The sequence below is a fragment of the Chionomys nivalis genome, chromosome 2 (assembly GCF_950005125.1).
Source record: "Chionomys nivalis chromosome 2, mChiNiv1.1, whole genome shotgun sequence".
Classification (NCBI taxonomy): Eukaryota; Metazoa; Chordata; class Mammalia; order Rodentia; family Cricetidae; genus Chionomys; species Chionomys nivalis.
The window spans coordinates 32327839-32350691 of NC_080087.1; the positions used below are offsets into that span (position 1 = coordinate 32327839).

General features: G+C 39.3%; 1 protein-coding gene across 5 annotated transcripts in view; it reads left to right on the plus strand.

The window, feature by feature from the left end:
• The first annotated feature begins 4040 nt into the window (after window positions 1-4040).
• Window positions 4041-22853, plus strand: part of Ahi1 (Abelson helper integration site 1) — a 142765-nt gene continuing 123952 nt past the window's right edge. For 4 of the 5 annotated variants that reach the window (XR_009055621.1, XM_057751696.1, XM_057751715.1 and 1 more), the window contains exons 1-3: window positions 4041-4259; window positions 19324-19804; window positions 22477-22658. Coding sequence is in view for 4 of the 5 variants with exons in the window: in XM_057751696.1 (XP_057607679.1) it covers window positions 19494-19804; window positions 22477-22658 (493 nt within the window). In the remaining variant the exon portion in view is untranslated. The remainder of the gene's footprint in view (window positions 4260-19323; window positions 19805-22476; window positions 22659-22853) is intronic. The other variant, XM_057751688.1, reaches the window with a different exon arrangement.

Genomic DNA, 22853 nt, shown 5'->3' on the forward strand with positions numbered 1-22853 from the left:
TACATATGTAGCATTTTCTTTTGTAAGTGGTCGTCAACTTTTATTACTATTACACTGTCACAGCTTCTTTTTGGACAGCAATGACACCAACCTTGCTCTCTTGGAGAAGAACTAAAATTGCAGATTTTCTTTCTAGAATGAGGCTGAGCTAATTAATGTGTTTATTGCTGCATAGACTTCAGCCTGCTGGATATATTCTACTGAAACTAAACATCTCTATAGTAGTACTCTCTGACTGTCTGTGTTGTTAAACAGGTAGCCATTGTCCACCCAGGTACCTGAGACAGAAACCCCGGTACCTTATCTTTTAGAAATATTGTATTTAATGTGTGCGTGTGTGTGTGTGCGCGCGCACGCGCGATTGCTAATGTTTTTATTTTACAGGGCCTCACAGTCAAGTTTGTCTATGTCTCAGGAGAAATATTGGACTTTTGAACAATGTTGCAATTGCTAGACTATGGGGACTTTTATAAATGAATTAAATGCATTTTACATTGTCAAACAAAAAGGAGATGTTAGTTGGTGATGGCGAAATGTTATGATCACAATGATAGATAGTATTTGGATGCCAACTTCTGCAGTGGGCTTGTGGAGGTTAAACTTCTGTGATAAGATTTAGAAACACGACCAGGTATGGAGGCAGATCCCTTTAATCTTAGTCCTTGGGAAGCAGAGGCAGAAGGATATCTGTGATTTCAAGGCCAACCTTGTCTACAAAAAGAGCTCCAGGACAGCCAGAGCTACTAAGAGAGGCCCTGTCTCAAAAACAAAAACAAAAACCAGTGCGAAAGTAGATGTTTCATTTTCCTTACATATGTCACCACTGTGTATTTTCTGAAACCACAAAAATATTTTTGTACAACAGAGTAGCATATTTAAGAGGTGAACATTGCTAAACTACTTTACTCTGATTAAAAAAAAAAACAGATTTACTTTGCCTTTCACGGCATTGATACCTGAAGAATACAAGTCTATGCTTTGTTAAATGTCCCTCAGTTTGGACTATCTGATCATTCCTCATGCTATGATTTAGATTATGGGGTTTTTTGGTAAAAATATCACAGAGATTATAGATAGATGATAGATAGATAGATAGATAGATAGATAGATAGATAGATAGATAGATAGATAATAGACAGACAGACAGACGATAGAGTGCCTCTTTCCAGATGGGTTTTGATGCTGATATTTGCCTGGCTGGTAACAGTAATTTTGATCACTGCTGGCAGATTTCTACAGTGTCAAGTTTGTGCCTTTTCCCTTTTATTACAAATATGTACTTAATAGGTTACTTAGTATGTGTGAAGTAATAAAATTAAGAGCTTCTTAAACTCTTAACCTCTGGTTTTAGCATACAGTGAGGATTTTTTTTCCTAAACAAATGATTATTCTAAAGATTGCCAAATGGTGATATTTTTTGCACTTATCATCCCTTCTATATTTCTTGGTTGGAATTTTAATGTAAAGGAGAACCTTTCTTTTTTTTTTTTTTTTTGTGTGTGTGTGTGTTTGGAGACAGGATTTCTTTGTAGCTTTGGAGCCTGTCCTGGAACTAGCTGACCTTGAACTCACAGAGATCCGCCCACCTCCACTCATAAGGAAGAACTCTGTATCTCAATTTTTTGAAATATTCTGTTATTTCACTTATAGCCTTAAGTATTCTTGGTTAGTGCATTGTAACATATGATTATAATGATGCTTACACTGAGTCATCTGTACGCAGTTGTGACCATTTCAAGATGACTTCTGACAATCTTTGGTATGTTTCATCATTCTGTAAGAACATCCTTCGTTTCTGGTACAGTATTTTTCAATTCTGTTTTGTATATTATCTGTTCCTATTGTAAGATTAACTGTTTCTCCAAGAGGCCCTAGACCTTTTAAAGAAGAATGGTGCTCAGGAAACCAAGATCTTGTAGGCACCGTGTGCTCATGCTCATTGTTTCTCCTAGGTGTCTCCAACCGGCAAAACTAGGGGAAAACCATAGATAGGCAGATACGTAGATCATTTTACCCAGAATTTTTTGCAACCCAAACAACTGTACATGTTATTAGGTTTTAAATGTCATTTCTGCTAGAAATACTATCTCATGCCACACTGTAGCTCTCTGCAAACACCCATCCCGTATATATACCTCTGCAAGCTGTCAAAAGGATGGAGATCAGAACGGTCACTGGTGTGGATGTCAGCCAACTGTGTGCTCCAAACAATAACTGACCAAGAATAAGCAACCAGCATTAGAACTGTGAAACTGGGAATTTTAATGTCAGTTATGTGGAAACATGAAAAGTAAGTAAGACACAATGCACAGTTCTAAAAGGAGCTCGCTATTCATCTAACAAATGCTGATTAAGTACTGTTGGATACTTCAGTACATGCTGTGGACGAAAACAGTGAAGCAATGAAAATATATAGAACTGGCACCCACAGTCTAGCGAGGTGGACATGTTTGCAGTGCTCGGAGTATTTCATTTAGTAGGTAACTTACTAAGATCCACAGAAGGGACACCATTTGGGAGTCGTTTACAAGGAAAGATTTTCAAGGAGAGGAGGACACTATGATCAAGGACCAGGGCTGTAAAGGGTGTAAATTGTTTAACGTCATATTCATAATTCAATATTGTATAAAATTATGTGCAACATATAACTCAATATTGCCTGTTTTGTGATGTCCATAATTTTAAAATTGGGAAAAGAAGGAAATGAGAGACAAAACCCAGGGAGATGGAGGGAACATCTGTATCCGTGACAAAGTGATTAGATTTTCTCCTTTAAAGTAATTTTTAAAAGAGGGTGGTAAGTCAGGGCTACACAGAAAAACCCTGTCTTAAAAAACCAAAAAAAAAAAAGAAAGAAAGAAAGAAAAAAGAAATGAAAAGAAAAAGAAAGAAAAGAAAAGAAAAGAAAAAAAGAGGTTGGTAGCATTATCAGCTCGACATTAGTAAGGTTAGCCTCATGACAGAGCGAAAGAAAGTCAACGAAACTGAAGTCAGGATACGTGAATGGGGCAGTTCCCCATTAGTTCATACTGGCAGCTTGCCTCGGGCAATGGTAAGGATGGATAGGCTATACAGTGGGAACACAAAAAATACAGGTTTAATTTAAAAAAAAAAAATCTAAGAACCCCTAAGGGTATCTTGCTGAAACCCTGAAGGGATGGTGGTAGCATAAATCAAGAAAGATTTAGAAGGGGAATTTTGAGATTTTTGGGTGGAAAACCCAGCAGCTCCACTTGGCAGGCTTTCGATAGGTGACTTTGCCCGTTGTCTCCTCATTGCATTTTGAAAACCACATGCATGTTTTGTTAGGCAGGATGATGCCAATAAGAAGAGGAAAGCTGGCCTCCAAACAAAAGCACGCAATACCGTCCCCACACAAAGGCAGGTTGTGTGGGAGGGGAGCTGCAGAAAATGGCCTCTAATTCTCGTGGAGGGAATGATGCACCGAGTATTTTTCCATTCCTGGTGACTCACAGCCAAAGATGGCGCCTGAAGCAAAAATGAACAAAGGGGGAGTGGGCGTTTGGAAAACGTGACGTTCTTAATTCTTGTTTTCAATTCAGTCAACGGCGCCAGTGGAACTGTGAATCCGTCCTCCCTGCGAACTGGTGTGCAGTGGGGCTCTTCATTCACAATGAAAAATACGTTTCATTATGTGGGCGCGACTGCGTAGGGGGTGACAAGTCTTTCTGGGCCGCACTGCATGCATGCATGCATGCATTCATTCATTCAATTAGGTTTTCTACGCTGGGCGCAACCCCGTCGGCTTCCACCTCTGCTTCTCCACCCCTCCCCACCCCCACGCCTTTGAGTCCTGAAGCATGGCGCTTCTCACCCCGGAAGGCATGTTGTCCGCGGAGAGAAGGAGCCCTCGTGACCGGCTTCCGGCTCCACGCACGGAACCTCGGCCACGCGCGCGTGCACCCGGGCCGGAGCGCGTGCCCGCCGGATCCCGAGAGCCCGCGGGCACGAGCTGCCGACGGCGCTCGGCTGCACTCGGGGAGGGGGCGGGGCCGCGGCCCAGCCGAGACCTCGGGCCCTCCGACCGGGTTACCTAGGTAACGGCGGCAGAGGCAGGCCTGACGTCAGCGGGCGGCGCGCAGCCCGCACTGCGGCACCGGGCCCACTCTTCAAAGCGCGCGTCGCCAGCGGTGGAGGTGGCTGAGGGGCCGTCTCTCTCCCTCGCCGGGCGCGGGGAACCGCTTCGTACTGCCGGGCTGTCGCTCGGGCGGGACAGGCCGCGCTGCGCGCTCCTCTCTGTGAGTATCCCGCGGGCGCGCTGTGGCGGGAGCCGGGGTGCGGGCGCTCGGCCAGGCCCGGCCTCTCGGGGGCGGCGAGGGGGCTGCTGGAGACCCGGGGCGCGGGACAGCACTGCGCCTTGTAGGTCGAGCTCGGCCTTAGTCCCACGCGCGCGGCCGAGGGATGCGGCTGCGAGCTACGTCTACTACTTCCCGCTCTCCTGGTCCAGGCTGCCCGGCTTGGTGCTCGGATGGAGGGGATGCAGCCTCTTCCTCTCTGCTCCCAGTTCGGGCTTAAAAGCTTCTCACGTTGATGCGCACCAAGTCTCTTTCCCTTTAAATGACAGCCAAGTGACGTGCTCTCTTAATTACTTCTAAGAAGAGTGATCGAGGGTTCTATTTATAAGAGTCAGATTATATCGATAGGGTCATTTCAGTATACGACTCCCCCCCCCCCATCCCCCGACACACACACACGGAGGCTACTTAAAAACCTACCAAATGCTTGCTCTGCCTTTTTTGTTACTGCAAAAACATTCGCGGAAACGTTTCCTCTCCGTTTTTTTTTTTTTCTTAGAAAAAGATGCTAACAGGTTTTTCACCTGTTGCATAAATTATTGTTTGAGCTTTCTGGAGAAGACTTAGAGGAAGATGGGGAAATTTTAGAAGAATATTTGAAACATTCAAATGCCAAAAGAATTTTTAACAGTATTTAGAATATCATTATTTATGAGGACTATCACTGATTTATTGGTTGAATTATGCAAACAAAATTTCTGTTGCTTTTTTTCTTTGCTTTGAAATTTTGTTAAAGAGCGAATCATCAAGTGCGTATGCTTTTTTTCTTGCCTTGATGTGTAGGCGTATACTCCATGTTTTTCAAAGGAGGGAGGGAATGGAATCCCGTTAATTTTTCTGCGTAGTCTCTCTTAGAGGCTCCTGTAAAGCTTCTTCGAATGGGGAAGTCTTAAAATAATGGTATAATGACATCTAATATCATGTATGATGATTTCTAAAATCAAAAAATTGTTTTATAAAATGATAAACACAAAATTCAAAGATGTTTTATTAAACCTAACCTTAAATTTTGGTGATACTATTAATTAAATATGAGATATTATTTCTATGTTTTTCTGTAGTATACCTTAACATTAAAAGATGATTATTTCTGTAATATATTTGCTGTGTTGTGATTAAATATTAGGGTTTATTCAGTTGTACCTCAAAATATCAAATAATACTAGATAATATATATTTAATCATGTATTTTCTTTTTTAGTTATTTGTTAACTGGACATAAAGAATTTACTAAGCACCTGCAATGTGTAATTTTTTTTTTTTTTTTGCAATTTCCCTTTTCTCCTTTCAACAAGTAGGTGCCATTTTAAGATGTTGGGCATTAAAATAGACAAGGCCTAGTGAAATTAATACCTTATTCAAAGCCATTTATGAGTAAATCACAGAATGGTACTAGAATCATTGTTGACAGCTTTTTTTTTTTTAACTGAGGCACAGAGCTGGCCCTTCAGAGGCTAGCAGTGTAGTGTGTGTGTGTGTGTGTGTGTGTGTGTGTGTGTGTGTGTTGGGGGTGTGCTACAGAACAGAACATTTTACACAGATGAAAGTGGAAAATTTTGGGGTGCTGGTATCAAATTCAGATCTTGCAGATGCGTAACAGGCTTCCACCATTGAGCGTCCCCTCAGCTTCCCCTCTCCATGGCAACCAAAGAAAGTCAAATCCTTTCAAGATAGTTTTGTCCTTCCGAGGTGGAAGAAAATTCTAGAAAGAATTTATCTACATGCCTCTCCCACATTCACATTGTTTACGTCTGTGGCCATCAGCTTTCTGTAAACAGCTGTGGCACATGTGGCTACCTGATTGTAAATCTAGTAGGCATCCTTCAAATTTTGTAGCATCTTTTGACACCTCACAGTACAGATTATTTTCTCTGTGTAACATTCCCTTTTCTCAGTTTTTTAAAATGCCGTTCTCCTCGAATTCTTTTTATTTTGTGGGGTCCAGAGTTAAACCTTTTGGTATTTTATGTTACTGAAACTATCGTATATATAGGTGATGCCCAAATCTGCAGCCTCTACTGGCTTAATACATTCTACTGCATACTAAACATAATATTATGCTATTATTTTTATTAAAAATGTTATTATGGCTGTTATTACTGCTATATATGCATATATTTGAAAGCTTGCTATGTGACTTTTTTTTTTTTTTTTTTTTTTTTGGTTTTTCGAGACAGGGTTTCTTTGTGGCTTTGGAGCCTGGCCTGGAACTAGCTCTTGTAGACCAGGCTGGCCTCGAACTCACAGAGATCCGCCTGCCTCTGCCTCCCGAGTGCTGGGATTAAAGGCGTGCGCCACCACCGCCCGGCAATGTGACAAATATTGTACCAAGTGTGTTGCTTGTATGTTCTCATTTATTCTGTATAAAATCTTACGAATGGTTCACTTTTATTCCCTTGAAAAATTAGGACATTGAGGCACAGGTAGTAGTCTTCTGACAGATAAAACTAGGATTTGAACCCAGAAGTTTGATAACTGTTTTGATGCTTGTGGTTGCTTAGAACGTCTCAGATGCCCAGTCAGTGTGCCTCACACTAAGTTGTGTTCCCATAAGAATTTCCTGTTGTAAGTGTACCTGCTATTTATTGGTACTTGTTTAATGCACTGTGGTAAGTCATTTAATTGCTAGAATAACCCATAGAACCGTGAGTAAGCACTGTCAGGCAAAGTTTACAAATAAGGAGGTAAAGGAATGTCTAATGTCACACAGGTAGCCATGGAAACCTAATACTAGAAGTTGGGTTTAAAACTGTTCTGTTATAGTAATTGCATTATATTATAGCTAATACTGTTGTCTCACTTATTCTAGTTCTAGAGACACAGAAGAAACCACCCTCAATTCTCCTACCTCTTGTACTAGTTATGTAGTGTTTCTAAAATATTAAAAACATTCTCTTCAAGGGCAAAGGTGTGACCAAGGGTCTGATCACACTGGCCTCGCAGCCTCTGTCTCTGTAATTCGGTGTGGATTAGAAAGTAGATGACAAGAAAAATGCTGAGGGTGAGTGACTGTTGAGTGCTCAGCTCTGGTTAGAACGCCTGTACCACCACCACCACCCGCAGTGACTGTTGAGTGCTCAGCTCTGGTTAGAACTCCTGTACCACCACCACCACCCGCAGTGACTGTTGAGTGCTCAGCTCTGATTAGAACGCCTGTACCACCACCACCACCCGCAGGCTCAGGGAGCAACAAGAAAGAGTGGACGGGGGAAATATAATAAGTGGAGGGTGGATGGTTTGTGCTGAGGAGTATGTCTTCTGGATGTGAGATGACTTAAACCCGTTAGCTCACTGCTCCTGTGGCTAACCTGTATAAGGGTAGACCCCTCAACATTTTATCGTGGACGGCCAGCCCCCCCCCCCCCCCCCCCCCGCTTCCCTGCCTTAGACACAATTGGCAGAATATGGTTACTGGGAACGAGAGTGTCATTTTCTTCAGCAGTGTACTCACTGGTAAGTTACCCAAGCTCTAGTAAATATTTGTCACTCTTGCTTATACAATCAACCTTACTTAAATTCAGTGAGTCACACACATGGACCTGAAAATTGGAGGGGACTTAGTAGGGAGAAGGGTTTCAGTGGGGGAGGGAGATGGCGGTGAGAGAACGAAAGGGCAGTGAAAATAACTAAAATTCATCATCTGTTTATCTGTCTATCTGTCTGTCTGTATATGAAACTGTCAAGAACTAAGTTTGTTTTTTTTTTAAGAAAGGAAAGTAGGTGACCAGGTTTATTAGGTCTGTATCTACTTAAAGAATAAACACCACTTTTTAGCAACAAAAATAGTGGTTTTTGCTGCATGTGTTAAGTAGATTCATTTATATAATCATTCTTTTCTTTTTAGTATTCTCTTTTTCTCCCAAGGAACAAGGATGAGGATGCCTGGAAAACATGGACCATTAACTAATAAAGCCTGAGTCAGTACAAAATATGTTTCTGTTTTTCATTTTCTTTCCTCTCTCCTTCCCTCATTTTCTAATATTACCTCCAGTTTTATTCTTGAAAATAGAAACGTTGTATTCTGCTGAAGGAATTGGTATTTTCATTACAGATACATGTCCCCATTCTTAAATAAAACAGGCAGTTTGGGAAGATATGTGTTGAGTTTATCCATGGTTTCGATAGCTTTGACACAAAACACATAAGGTATTCGTTAGCGAAAAATGGTACAAATGCTTGTCCTAAGCTTTTCTGTTGTCACATAATTTTTAATGCCATACACAGGCATACTTAAAATCATTATCCATAAATGCTACTCTGCTGGTTAACTTCTGTCAATTTGACACAGTTCACCTGGAAAGAAAAAGCGTTGAGGAATTGCCCCCATTGGATCGTCCTGTGGGCATGACTGTTGGACATTTCTTGATCAGTGAGCCATATGGGAAGGCCCAGCCCACCGTGGGTGGTCCTGAGTTATATTCGAAAGCAAGTTGAGCAAGCAATGGAGCAAGCCAGTAAGCAGTGGTCCTCTGTGATCTCTGCTTCAGTTCCCACCTCTAGGTTCCTGCCTTGATAGCCTGTCCTGATTTTCCTTCACGATGGACTATTGTTGTGAGGAGCGGCGGGCTGGGCTGCGTCCCGCCACCCGGCTAGCTTTACCTGAAATAATTACACGGAAACTGTATTCTTTTAAACACTGCTTGGCCCATTAGTTTTAACCTCTTATTGGCTAGCTCTTACATATTGATCTAACCCATTTCTAATATTCTGTGTAGCACCACAAGCTGGCTTACCAGGAAAGATCTTAACCTGCGTCTGTGTCAGATGGGAGAATCATGGCGACTGCCTGACTCGGCTTATTTCTCCCAGTATTCTGTTCTGTATACTCCGCCTACCTAATTTTTTGTCCTATCAGGCCAAGCAGTTTCTTTAACCAATGAAATCAACAGATAAGATACAAGACCCACCTCCATCAGACTATGATGTGCAAATGTAAGCCAAATCCACCCTTTCCTCCTCCAGGTTGACTTGTTCTGTGATTTATCACGGCAAACAGGGCATCTTCCCTGAAGCTTATGTCTACTAATGTGTAATAAGTGTGTCCTCTTGACAGGTTGATTCCTTCAAAGCCTGTTAAAGCATTCCTTATTAAAATAGTTTTAGAAGTTTAACATACAGAGGGAGCTGTTTGCTGCTTTTCTCAATTTTTTTTGGTATGTGAAAGTAGTTTATTCAAATATAATGCAGCTTACTTAACCTGATACCAGTATCCTAATCTAATTCAGACGTCCTACAACCCTTCATGGAAGATTGGTGTAAGAGAACAGAACTTTAAAGTAAACCTGATGCTGTAGTGAAAACATTGTAGCACAATCTCAAGTGCAGGATGGTCTGTGATGTTCTATTTGGATGTTCTATATTACACATTAGCCATCTGTTTCTGTAGGATTCTGACTGAGTCAACCTTAACCCTATTTACCAGCTCTTGACATAAAGCTGGTAGATGTCTACTGGTAAGACATTGATGAAATCTACAGAATTCATGTTTTATGCATTCATTTTTAAGTTTGGTTTAATTTAAGGAATTCTATAGCAGAAAAACAAAGTAGATGTAATTAGTCAAATAATATTTAGAAATAGAAATACCCATTTTAAGTTTGGTTTCTGCTCTAGCTATTTAACCCTATCAATAAAGCATGAAAGTAGCCATAAAAATTCTGAACTCAGTGAGCGTGTCGGTTTCCCATAAATCTGTTCATCCCACTTCTATTCCTTTTTTTTTTCTTTGTTTTTTGTTGAGGCAGGGTCACCAGAACCTTGACTAGCCTGGAAATCACTATATGCACTTTGCTACCCTTAAATTTGAAAATCCTCTTGCCTCTATCTGAACATACATAAGGCATATGTCATATGCAGACACACATACATACACATAAATAAAAACAGATCTTAAACAAAAAGAAAAAGTATTTATCAACTATTTCCTCAGCACCAGACTTCATGTTAGTGACATGAATATAATATAGGGATATAAGATACATAGTACATTGGGCAAGACAATGTGTTTCTGCAGGCAGCCACGTAATTATCTGTATTCCAGATGGGTTAAGTACTATGAGAGAAAAGGGTCTCTGGTAAGTGAGAAGCAGAAAACACAGTTGAGGTTTTTAGGTGCAATGTTTAAATAAGAAGCTTCACCCTTATTTATTAAGCTGAAAAATTGAATGAAACTTGTACCAATAAGAGCAGATTCATTCCCATGAGAGGGATTTATTTTGCCTGAACTATAAAAGGAAATATAACTGGGGTATCAGTATCTAAGTGAACATTGGTTTTGATCTGAGTTAGAATGTCTAGAACCCTATGGCACATATGAAGGACTGGTTTTATCACAAGTGGATGAGAAATCTGTGGTATTTTAAGCAGGAGAATAATGTGATTTGATTTCTGTTTTAAAGAAATAATATGTGTTCATTGCTGACTAGAGGCTAAGCAAATGCTAGTTATTTCTCATGCACCTCTGGAGGAAAACAAAATTTAGAAAGGTTAAATAGCCTGTCTAAGGTCACATGACTAATGGAGGGAGGTGCTAGTGTGCTTCAGATGGTATCTGAGCAAAGGAGGATTTATGAGAAAGTCTCCAAAAGGTAAGAGAAGTACCAGGAAGAATTGTGTCACCAAAATATTTAAAAATCACTTGAAGAAAGAGGAACTAAATTGTTTTAATAAAATCAGGGAACTCAAGCATAAGACTATATCCTTAACATAATAATAGTACACATTTGTATAGTAAGAGTAGTTTGGAAAATTGCTTGTGTCTTCATTTACATTTGAGAGCAAAGTTAAAAACTAAAGTTGAGGCCGGGCGGTGGTGGTGCATGCCTTTAATCCCAGCACTCGGGAGACAGAGGCAGGCGGATCTCTGTGAGTTCGAGGCCAGCCTGGTCTACAAGAGCTAGTTCCAGGACAGGAACCAAAAGCTACGGAGAAACCCTGTCTCGAAAAATCCAAAAAAAAAAAAAAAAAAAAAAAAAAACCTAAAGTTGACTTTGAAGAATTACTTAAAGCATCAAACTGTCTAATAGGTAAAAGAAAAATCAAAAACCCTAAAAATCTAAAGAAAATACTTAATAAATCTGGAAATCTGGAGAAGACATCACAGTGAGTATTGTTCATTTGGTTATATGTAAATATCTGCATCAAATTATAGCTTTTTACCAAAGTTATAAAGTTTGGCACTGAGATCAGTAAGTCTGTCATGATAAATAGCATAAATAAATAAAGTTCACATTAGAACCACATCGCCCTTAAAGTATGTGGTTCATGTTGACTGTTGCCGTCTACCAATACAACACACCAGTAAAGTGTGTACACTGTACATTGTTGAGGAAAATGCTTTTACTCAGAATTGTGAAGAGCATAGAGTACTGTTTTATATCAGATATTCAGTGGATTGCCTTTATTGGGATTTCTTCTGTAATGTCCTACCCTGTAGATTAAGAAGAAATGATTCTTAAGGGATGATTATCTTTTCATGTTGGAGACACACTTTGAACTGAGGGATATAGCTTATTTTGAGGGAAACTCAAAATAAAAATAAATCAGTAACGAACTATGGTTTGATTCCTTTAGTATTATAAAGAATCTGTACTTAAACCCATAGTAAGTGCACTGTTCAGTATTCAAACTACCTCAGTATTTCAGTTCTATTTTTTTATTATGATCTCTAGTGTTTACACACACAGAAACACATACATGCATGTGCATACAGACTACCACCACCACCACCAAAAAACCAAAATCAACCCCCCCCAAAAAACCATGCAGAAAATCTTATATATCATAGCAAATGGTACATTTTTTAGCAGAAATTTAGTCGTCAATTATAGTGTTTTGTTTTATTCCTTTCTGTTTGTATGTCATTAAAAAACATGCTATGTTAGTGTTCTATTGTTTTCTGTGTGTGCACTTGTACACCGAGCTTTTCATTTTGGCCTTCACTGTTAATCAGTTCTTTCTTTCTCTCTCTCTCTCTCTCTCTCTCTCTCTCTCTCTCTCTCTCTCTCTCTCTCTCCTTTAACCAAATAGTTTTCGAAGATTAAGCAAAACAACCTATATGCAAGAAAGAAAATGTCATGATTTTTACCTGTGAGGGTAGTTACTGTTTATTTCATACTAGAATTTGGAACAACTAAGCAACATAAATCTTATTTGAAAAGGAGTTTGTTGTACTTTATAAGCTATCAGAATTCAGGTTATATTTATTTTTTTAAGGGAAGGAAACTAATGTAAGAAATGTAGAATTCAAAAGTTAAATATCTTGAGTGTTTGCATATAAGTATCTATAATCCCAACATGTATCTGCAGAGAGAAGGAAGATAGAAAATGGGGAATTTTGTGTATCTCAGGCCAGCTAACCTCATGCAGCAGTGAAGAAAGATTCTGTCTCAGAGAAGCTGAAAGGCTAGGATTGACACAGGAAGGGTGCCGTCTGACCCTCACACAAATGCTGTGGCATCTATGTGCCTATACCTACCCGTACAAGCAAGTGTTAATTTTCGTACACACACACACACACACACACACACACAGAGAGAGAGAGAGAGAGAGAGAGAGAGAGAGAGAGAGAGAGAGAAATTTGGTTTTTTTTTTACAGATCATGTATGTACAAATTTCACCAAACAAATTAGCCACAAAGTTTAAAAATGAAAGTGGAAAAATACAGATGATGAAAGTTTTGTTAAGAAGCTGGGCACTTTCTCATGGCATGATTATATTTTGAAAGAATAGAAATCAGGAGAGATGGAGAAAAGAGGAACTCTAGGCCTCACTGGGGAGCCAGTCCAGCTTTATCATTGAGCTTCAGGCCAATGAGAGACACTTTCTCAAAGGAAGTGAATTATGACATTGACAGTTGACCTCTGGCCTTCACATGTATTCACACACAAGTAACTGCACACACATGTATTTACCCTCAATGTATACATACACAGGCATTCACAAAATGTGACATGACATTATTTATCTGTAGATGGTGATAAGTTAGACTTATTTTGTAAAATATGAAGTAATTGCTTAAAAGGATATCTGAAAAGCCAATGATGGTATGGAGAAATCTAGAAAAATAATGAAACAGGAAAAAGAAAAAGGACAAGCAGAAGAAAATATGTTTGAACTCTGACATATCAAGAATCCCATGATTTATAATGATGAAAGTCAACTCAAAAGAATTCAAGAAGTGGAAAATTAAAGACTGGCAGATAAGAAAGTTACAAGTATACATTGACTATAAAAACCCACTAATAAAAACAGGTTAAGATTTAAAGGATGGAAGAAAGGAGAGCATGTGATTCTTTGATTCTTTGTTGCCAGGCAATCTTAAGCTCCTGCTTTCATGCCTTCCTTGCCATGCTGCACTATCCTTTCTGGAACTATGGCAACCTAAACAAACCCTTTCTCCTTTAAGTTGTCTTGGTCATGGTACTTAATCACTGCAACAGAAAACTAATTATACACACTAGATGTGTTAAATAAAGATATCTTAGATCCATCATAGAAGCTTTCACAAAAAAAGTATCAACGATAAGTAATCCCAGAATAAATAGAAGAGGAAAATAAAAAGAGTAAATCCAAATCTTTTTAAAGGAGTGGTAGGATTGGTTATTTTATATATTCAGGGTCCCAGCTTCTTGCTAACTTACTAAAGATATTCACAGTACTCAAAAGCTAATGTACTTGGATTGTGTTAGCCCAAAAGGCTACAGATTAATAAAATCAGCAGAGAGAAACAGCATATGGGATTCAGCCCATTAAAAAGTCTTGGTGTCCATTGCTTTATGTGGATAAGAGTATGTCAGTCACATATGCAGTGCCTGAGTGAGTGACTATAGCTACTCTAATTACAGAACCTTATACAAAGAAAATATATTCACTATAGATCATATTGTTAATAATAAGTCTTATAGTAATACAGTATGACTCAAGGCTTCAGGTATATAATATCCCAGTAACAGGGAGGTCCCTTTCTAGCATCCTGTCAAGGGGTTGTCCTTAAATTTGACCTTGTTTGGGATTTGAAATATACATGAAACAATTTGAAATAAACCTATATATTAATATATTTTAAATTGCTTTGTTATTCAACAATTTTATAAACAGGTACGATGTATTCTAATTATCTTCCCTCCACCCTCTCATAGCTCCCTCCCACCTGTGAGGCCTCCTTCTCAACAGATCTCTTTTCCACGAACTTAAATTTTTATTTGTTATTTACTGAATGTTCCAGGACCATCTGTGTGACCCACGGTTTGAACCTATCCACTGGAGCTTAGGACTTCAGCAATGGGCAAATAACTGAAGGCAATGGTCCTCTTCTCCCAGATTCTGTTACTAACCCTTAGTTCAGCAGTGAGGAGTTGGGTCCCATGGATGACTCTTGTAGGGCAAGTCTCATGCAGGCCTAGAATCTCAGATCCCATAAGGCCGAGATGGCAGTGGCTGTATCTTGGTTAGAATGGCGCTTCATAGCCTTTCTTCTGTATTGTTTGCTTTATTTGGTTTAAAAAATAGATTTATGTGTTATAATTAATTTTTCATTTATTATTGTGAGTGCACGTATGTGGTGTGTACGTAGAGGTCAGAGGACAACATGTAGGAGTTTGCTTTCCTATCATGATGGTACTGGAAATCAAATTGGGGTTGTCAGATTTGACAGCGTGCGTATTTTTCCAGTGAGCCATTTCACTGGCTGTGGGAAAATTGCTCTTTTTTTCATGAATTTTAACCAGACTTTGAAAAACGAAAGAAAACACAAATCACCAGTACTTGGGATCTAAGAAGAGACTCACTGTAGGCCTATAGACTTTGAAAGTGTAAAGAATAGTATGAATATCTCTGACAGTAAACTTAGTAAATGAAATGGAATACCTCAAAGGAAAAACACTCCCCAAAAGTTGATAACCTGAATACTGTATATCTTTTAAATTATTTGAATATGTTCTTAAAAGCCCTCTTAGAAAGAAAACTATGCTAGGTGTAGTGAGTCTTTATCAGTCCTACCAGGCAGCTCCCAAATAACAACACAGACTTATTATTAATTATGAAAGTTTGGCCTTACCTTCTTTCTCTTTCATTCAGGGTTGAAAACCAGGGTCTTGCTCATAGTTAAGAACATACTTTACCCCTCAGTTATACCCCTGGCCTGGTTAGTTGATTCATTATAAAATTGGCAAAGTTATCAGTGAAGAAAAGGCTAATTTCAGCCGGGCGGTGGTGGCGCACGCCTTTAATCCCAGCACTTGGGAGGCAGAGGCAGGTGAATCTCTGTGAGTTCGAGACCAGCCTGGTCTACAAGAGCTAGTTCCAGGACAGGCTCCAAAGCCACAGAGAAAGCCTGTCTCGAAAAAAAAAAAAAAAAAAAAGAAAAGGCTAATTTCAACAAGATGTCCTGGAACAATTGGATATCTATACAGAACATAATAACCATAGCATGCTCAAGGAGGGCTAGGAAATGATTCTGTAAAGTGCTTGCCTTGAACGAGGACATGAGTGCAACCACCAAACCCATGTTAAACAAATAGTTGAGATGTGTTTATAATCTTAGTTGGACTACACTGTGTCTGCCTTCCATTGTTTTCTTGTTAGGTTAGCTTCCTCAAGAAGTTTCAAGGTAGTGAGAGATTGTGTTTTAAAAAATATGTGGTTGGCACTGAGAAATGACACCTGATGTCTTCCTGCCTCTGCATACACACCTAACATGTATGTCTACCACCTGGCATGAACATACACACAAAGAAATGGATCAGTGGGATTCCTTAGGAACCCACAAACTTTATAGATTTTAGCCAATGCTATTGGTTGTACTCCACCAATCAGTGGCATTTGCCTATTGCTGAAGACACCACATACTTGAGTTAAAGAATATGGAGAGAGGCTGGTACTCTATTGGAGATTTTATCCATATTGTCTAGCCTTTATTGTGCTGGAAGGTGCTGTACACATTACCAGAGCAAAAAAGTAATCATCATCTCACCCAGCTATGAACCTTCAGAGTTGCAATAATCACCTACCTGCAAAGTACACCCACTGATGCAATAGTAACAAGAATGTTATGGGAATAATCAACCACTTTTGGTTGGATTTAAGGTCCATTTTATGATATGGAGCCCACACCTGACATTGTCAATGAGGCCAAGAAACTGAAGCAAAATAGGTCATGGGCCTTAGAGCAAAAACAGACTACTGTTATTCTGCTAAGTGAATATATTAATAAAATGACATATCATGACATGATGCTTATGCATATGTCAGGGCATTGATCACCTTTGATCAGAGAAGCTTCTTTTAGTAGATGATGATTAACAGAGACGCACAACTAGTCAGTGCAGAGAATGAGACTTTAGAATGCTCAGCCCTAAATGAAATGTCTATATCATAACCCTCTTTTCAAGGATCTATGCAGAAGGGGAGGTAAGATAGCAAGAGCCACAGGTTAATAGATATGTTTAAAGAAACAGTGTCCTCCAGACACAGCAGGTAGATGCATGTGTGAATTCACAGAGGCACAAGACCTGCATAAGCTCAAGCCAAACAAAATCCCAGCACAGAGGAGAAGTAGGTATGAAGCCCCACCCCTAGCCGAAAAGCTACTCAAAATTGATAGCTTCTAGAAGTGGGAGCAGTTTTCTTCAGTGGTTTCAAGTGGTGTGTCAACCATATTCCAGGACAGGCTCCATGCTCGAGGGTAGTCATCCAACCCAAATTTGTCTTCAAGGTTTGTGTTGCTCTTGTTTTGTTTTAAGGGGAGAAAGAACATGAAGTTGGGAGGGTAGAGACAATCTGAAAGGATTGGGGAGGTGAAAACATATGAACAAGCACATTGCAGGAACTGTGGGAAGGCTAATCAGAGGAGGACAGATTTTATTTTACCCTGTTTTAACACACTTCAAAGGTTTCAACCAGTTTAAGAAGCAATATTATTGTAGCTCTTTTATGTAAGCTTTTAAAATTTTTTTATTTACTCACTGAGAATTTCTTTTCTTTGAGATCATAAATCTCTGATTTTGCAGTCTTGGTTATCTTATTTATTTCCTTCTGAGTGTCCTCACGACTTGTGGACATTGATACTATATTTCTGATATTCATTGAAAAAGAAAGAAAAATTTGTGTATGCTTCATTTCAGCATAGTAGAAATTCAGTTACTGAGCTATAACTAAAAACGGTTTCTGAAAAGATAAACAGCATTTTTCACCATAGCAGGTTGCTAGAATTGAATGGACCTTTTTATTTTTGCTTCATCTTTGAAATTTTCTTTTTTTTTAAAATTTGTATGTTACTATTTTAAACATTTTGCTCCTGAAATATGATACATAAAACTAAATGTGCTATTTCCTCGTATGTGTGTGTGTGTGCGCGCGCGTGTGCTGAGTCTGTTGCTCATATGTATATGAGTTTAGGGTTGACTCATTGAGATTGGGCTTCATCCCTAGAGAAAACTGATTGTCCCTCTTATTAACTAGAGTTTTCATTATGCTGATCCTGCTTAGACAGTTGGGATCTTGAGGTTTCTTGAACTTCCCTTTCATATATAGGAGAATATCAAAGCAGATGTCTTTGATCCCTGGCTCTTACAGCCTTTTCTTCGCTCCTGTGATGTTCATGAGCCTTAGGTGTAAGGGTTGTATAGCCGGTTGTTCTCAGCATTTGACCAATTGTAGATTTCTATAGTGGTTTCTAACTGCTTCAAAAAGGAGCCTTGATAAGGAGGGAGAGCATACTTCTCCATACTTCTCTGTGGGTATAAGGATAAGCATTAGAATGCATATTGGTTTAAGAATGAGACGGTTCTCCTCCAGGGCCAGAGTAATAGACTTCTCCATGGCTTTTTCATACAAACTTAGCTGAGTTCTTGTTAACTCTGTCCTCTCCCCACATCTTTCACTCATGTGTTGAGTATTTCCCCACGTTTTACTGTCTTATCTCCTGTAGTTACACAATTGCATCCTTAACACCTCCCCTGACACTGTGGTATCTTCCTTGCTTCCAGACCTCTACAGATGCTCCAACTCAAACATACAGATGTAGTAATTCTAAGCTAGGCTTTGCTTATAGTTTGTCTTTCTGGGCCTGTTACCTCCTTCAGTATTTTTTTTAATTCCATTCGTTTTCCTGTGAATTTTTTTTTTTTTTTTTTTTTTTTTTTTTTTTTTTTTGGTTTTTCGAGACAGGGTTTTTCTGTGGCTTTGGAACCTGTCCTGGAACTAGCTCTGTAGACCAGGCTGGTCTCGAACTCACTGAGATCCGCCTGCCTCTGCCTCCCGAGTGCTGGGATTAAAGGCGTGCGCCACCATCGCCCGGCGGTTTTCCTGTGAATTTCATTTTTAATGGCTGAATATCAATGTAATCTTGTTTATTTTTAAATTCTTAGAGAGTTTCTCTAATGTACTTTCTAACTGGAAACATTCTTTTATGAATTTTAGCCTGTTGCTGTTTTATTAAAAAATTATCTTAAATAAATTTAGCAAAAGGATATGTGTTTATATTTGTCACTTGAATTGCTAGTTAATATTTAGTGTTCCAGTGATATAGTTGAAAAATGCAGGATGGCCTTTCTGTATAATCTTGGCTTGAAAGTATAATTATGAGACAATATTAATAACCCATGCAATTTTTTCCATGGGAAACTTGAAATGTTTTTATTATCTATAACTTTCTGATGAGTTTTCTCCAACATATCTTAACCAAATTAAATTTTGGATTACTCTACCAATAAGGAAATATCAGCTGAACAGTTAATTTATTTCTGTAAAGACCTTAAGTAAGTACTCTTATCAATATTAATTAACTCAGTTAATCTAAAATCACTTTTAGAGATTTCTAATCTTAAGTCGGCAACTCTAAATTGAGAATGCGCATCAGATGCTCGAGAGAAGCACCATTCTATCCAAAAACGAAACAAAACAAAAAAACAAGTAATTGTCTCAGTAGTGTTGGGCATCAATCTTGATTTTTACCTTTAAGCACTTGAACTATGCTGAACTGAGCCTTTCTTGGTTTATATTCTCCTAGGCTGCCACCCTAAGAGTACTCTTCAGAATACCTTAGAAACTCAAACTAACACTAATAACCTAGAGCACTGAGGAGTACGTCATCAGAAGCTGAAGATTCAGAGGACAATGTTAGTGTAGAAGAAGGCAAGCAAGAAAATACATATCAGAGTCAGCCAGACCACAAGAAAAATGGAACAAGAAATTCCAGAGAACGCGGATTCTGCACAGCAGAACGTTAGCGCCAAGTCAGAGGCAGGCGATGATGCAAATGACGGAGGAGAAAAGGCTGAACTGGAAGGGAAAGAGGAACTGGCAGACTCCTATCAGCTCCAGGTGGCTGAAGAAATGGCGAAGGAGATTAAGAAGAAGATAAGAAAGAAACTAAAAGAGCAGCTGACTTATTTTCCTGCAGATACTCTATTACACGATGACAAACTGGGCAGCGAAAAGAGAAAAAAGAAGAAGAAGAAAGTCCCAGTCCCATCTAAACCGGAAAAGAGGTACTTCACATTGACAAATAGAAACACATGCTAGTATCTTCCAGTTCTGAGTGAAAACTATAACGTAACAAAGAATGTTAGTGCTGCCTTTGTAACAGCCACTGAGGGGATAATTGTGACCCTTTGTGCAGTACTGTGTTTGCTATTGCTAGAAGCTTTACAAGAATTCACTCACTGAATCATTACCATGGCCCTGTGAGGAGCAGTAATGGGATGATCCTGTTTTTCTAAGAAGCTAGGTGGTATAAGCTCTAGCACCAGTAAGAGGCTCAGCCAGAACACTAACATCCTAGCTCCACACTGACTACATGTACCCGCTTTCACCCACTTTTGAAATAACAGGCCTACCGAGCATGGTGCTTCATGCATGTGATGCACTTGGACACCAAGGCAGGAGATTCTGAAGATCAAGGCCAACCTACATTCCATAGTGAATTTGAGACCTACCAGAGCACCATGGTGAAACCCTGCCTCAGAAAGCCCCTATACCCAAGCACACACATGCACAAATTCATTTTGATTTTGGGGTGGATATGTTTTCTTCTTGTTATACAAATAACATTTGTTCATTGTGTAACAATTACAAAGGTGGTAACTATTGGCAATTTAATATTTTAGTTTATTTTTATGTATGATGCTTATACATATATTCCTATATATGGTAAGTGTTTCTGAGACTATATTCAAGTTTATAAGTTCTTTATATAGAAAGGTAAATGTCTCCCAAGTGGCATAATCCTTTTCCCCCTGCAATCCTCATTTACCTAAACAACTAGTTATTTCCTCCATCTTCATGTGACTAGCCTTTGGCAGTCTTGGGAATTTTCCCTTAAACTCCCAGCTAAAAAGAAATCCCATGATCTTGTTGCACACCGTATGTGTGAACGCTGCTACCCAAGTTTCTGGAAGATGTAGGATGACACTTGTACCTAGGATATGGAAAAAGCAAGAAAGCCAAAGTGCTTCAAGGATATTTTAGTTTACGAATGAGCTCTCTATTGGCACTGTAACAGTTTCCCCCAGAACGCGGCAGCTGGCTACAGCAGATGTTTGTTGTCTCCCAGCTGCTGCTGCTCAGAACACTAGAGAGTGACTTACCTGGGCACCTCTGGGTTTCACAGGCTCTCATAAGCTTCAGTCAGGGTGCTAGCCTGCTGATGCCTTGACAGGGAAAGCCGTAACCAGTGATACCCAGCTCTTCTGGGTGGGCCTCAGAGGAACCACTGTGCATAGTCTTGAGGCCATAGGCAGCCTCCAGTCTGGTACACAGCTGTGTGCTATAGGCAGCCTCTGGTCCTGACTGGCTTTTAGTCAGAGATGAAAGTTCTTTGCCACTTGGGTCCATTGTGAACTCACCCAGGCCGCAACTTTCTTCCCCAGATCAAGGTTCTGACAGAGTAATAGCAAGACAGAAGTGAAACTGTTAAAAATAGCATCCATTTTCCCGTATCTTATTGGAACTGGGTGATGAGGCCCAGCAGGTAGTCATAGAGTGGGATTCTTGAAAAACTTGAACATGAAGAAGCAAAGATCCGCCAGGGCCATCATATAGGCTGCTGCCCATAGTGTACTGTGAGTCATTACCACATTGGTGTGGAAACAGGAAGACGTTCTCACGAGAAATGAGAACTAGTTTATGAAGTCTAACTCAAACTATGCTGTACATGATGGCGGCATGCCAGTGCGGCTGTCCTGTAAGAGTAGTATTTGTGACTGATAAAATAGGGTAGTTTTGACTGGGCGGTGGTGGCGCACACCTTTAATCCCAGCACTCAGGAGGCAGAGGCAGGTGGATCTCTGTGAGTTTGAGACCAGTCTGGTCTATAAGAGTTAGTTCCAAGACAGACTCCAAAGCTACAGAGAAACCTTGTCTCAAAAAACCTAAATAAATAAATAGAAAAAAATTAAAAATAGCATAGTTTTTAGGAATAACTACACGAAGTGCTTTTTACATAATCTTTTTATTTCTCAGTGCTCTTTTTCAAAAGATAGCTGAGTATGTTGAAAATTAATTTTTATTATTTAAAGGCATATTTTTACTTCCTAAATTATGAACAGACTCCAGTAGGCCAGTTTCTGTCCCTGCCTGCTACCTCTTGCTGTATGCATGTGGTGCAGATTTTATTTTAATCAAGACTTCTGAAAAATGTAGTCATATACCAGCCTCTAGAAATCAAAAGTTGTGTGGCTAAAGTTTCTTAAGAACAAACTTTGAGAATTTCTTCTACTTTTTGAGTGATTTAGACATTTGCTCATTAGTCATTTAGTCAACAGCAGGATGAGGATACTCTGAAATTCCATGTAATACAGGTCTGTAATCATGAAATATTATTTTATTTCCCCTTTGCTTATTTGCTTTTAGACAGCATCACAATTTGCTCCTGAGGCCAATTGTGTGGTCCTTATTCCTGAGTCTACTTGGTGCTGAGAGTACACTGTGGTGTTTATAGCTTTGTTTACACTGGCTTCCAAGATACATAGCTCTTCATCAGGTAGAAAGTATTATCTATGGTTCCTAGTTTGTTATATAAGAAAATTCCAAATGATGACATTTGTAAGAGGAAAATGATATATTATTCTTTTTTCTATTTACCATTCATTCTTTCATGCCATAAATAATAATTATAAAAATAACACATTTATAATGGCTCATTCTTGGGTTATACTTGCAGTACCTCAGACGTCTGTGATCATGCAGCTGCAGATGAACAGAAGAAAGAACGTTCCCTTGAGACGGCTACTCCAGGATCTCAGCCTGACGAGGAAATACGCTCAGCAGACAAGAAGGGAGATGACAATATGCCAGAGACCAGAAAACCTAAACCCAGAAAGACAAAAAAGAAGACTAAAGCAGGTTTGTTGCCTAAATTAAATAAAAATTATGTGTCTTTGTGGGGTAACTTGGCCCTAGAAACTTGTTCTGAAAACTGAAGGATATAATTTAAAATAAGTCAACCTACACTTGTTGGTGTGTCTTAATTCTTGTGGAGTAAGGTGTTCATTTTTTAATAACTGGGTCTGTATGATGAGTTTATAGTTCCTGACTTAA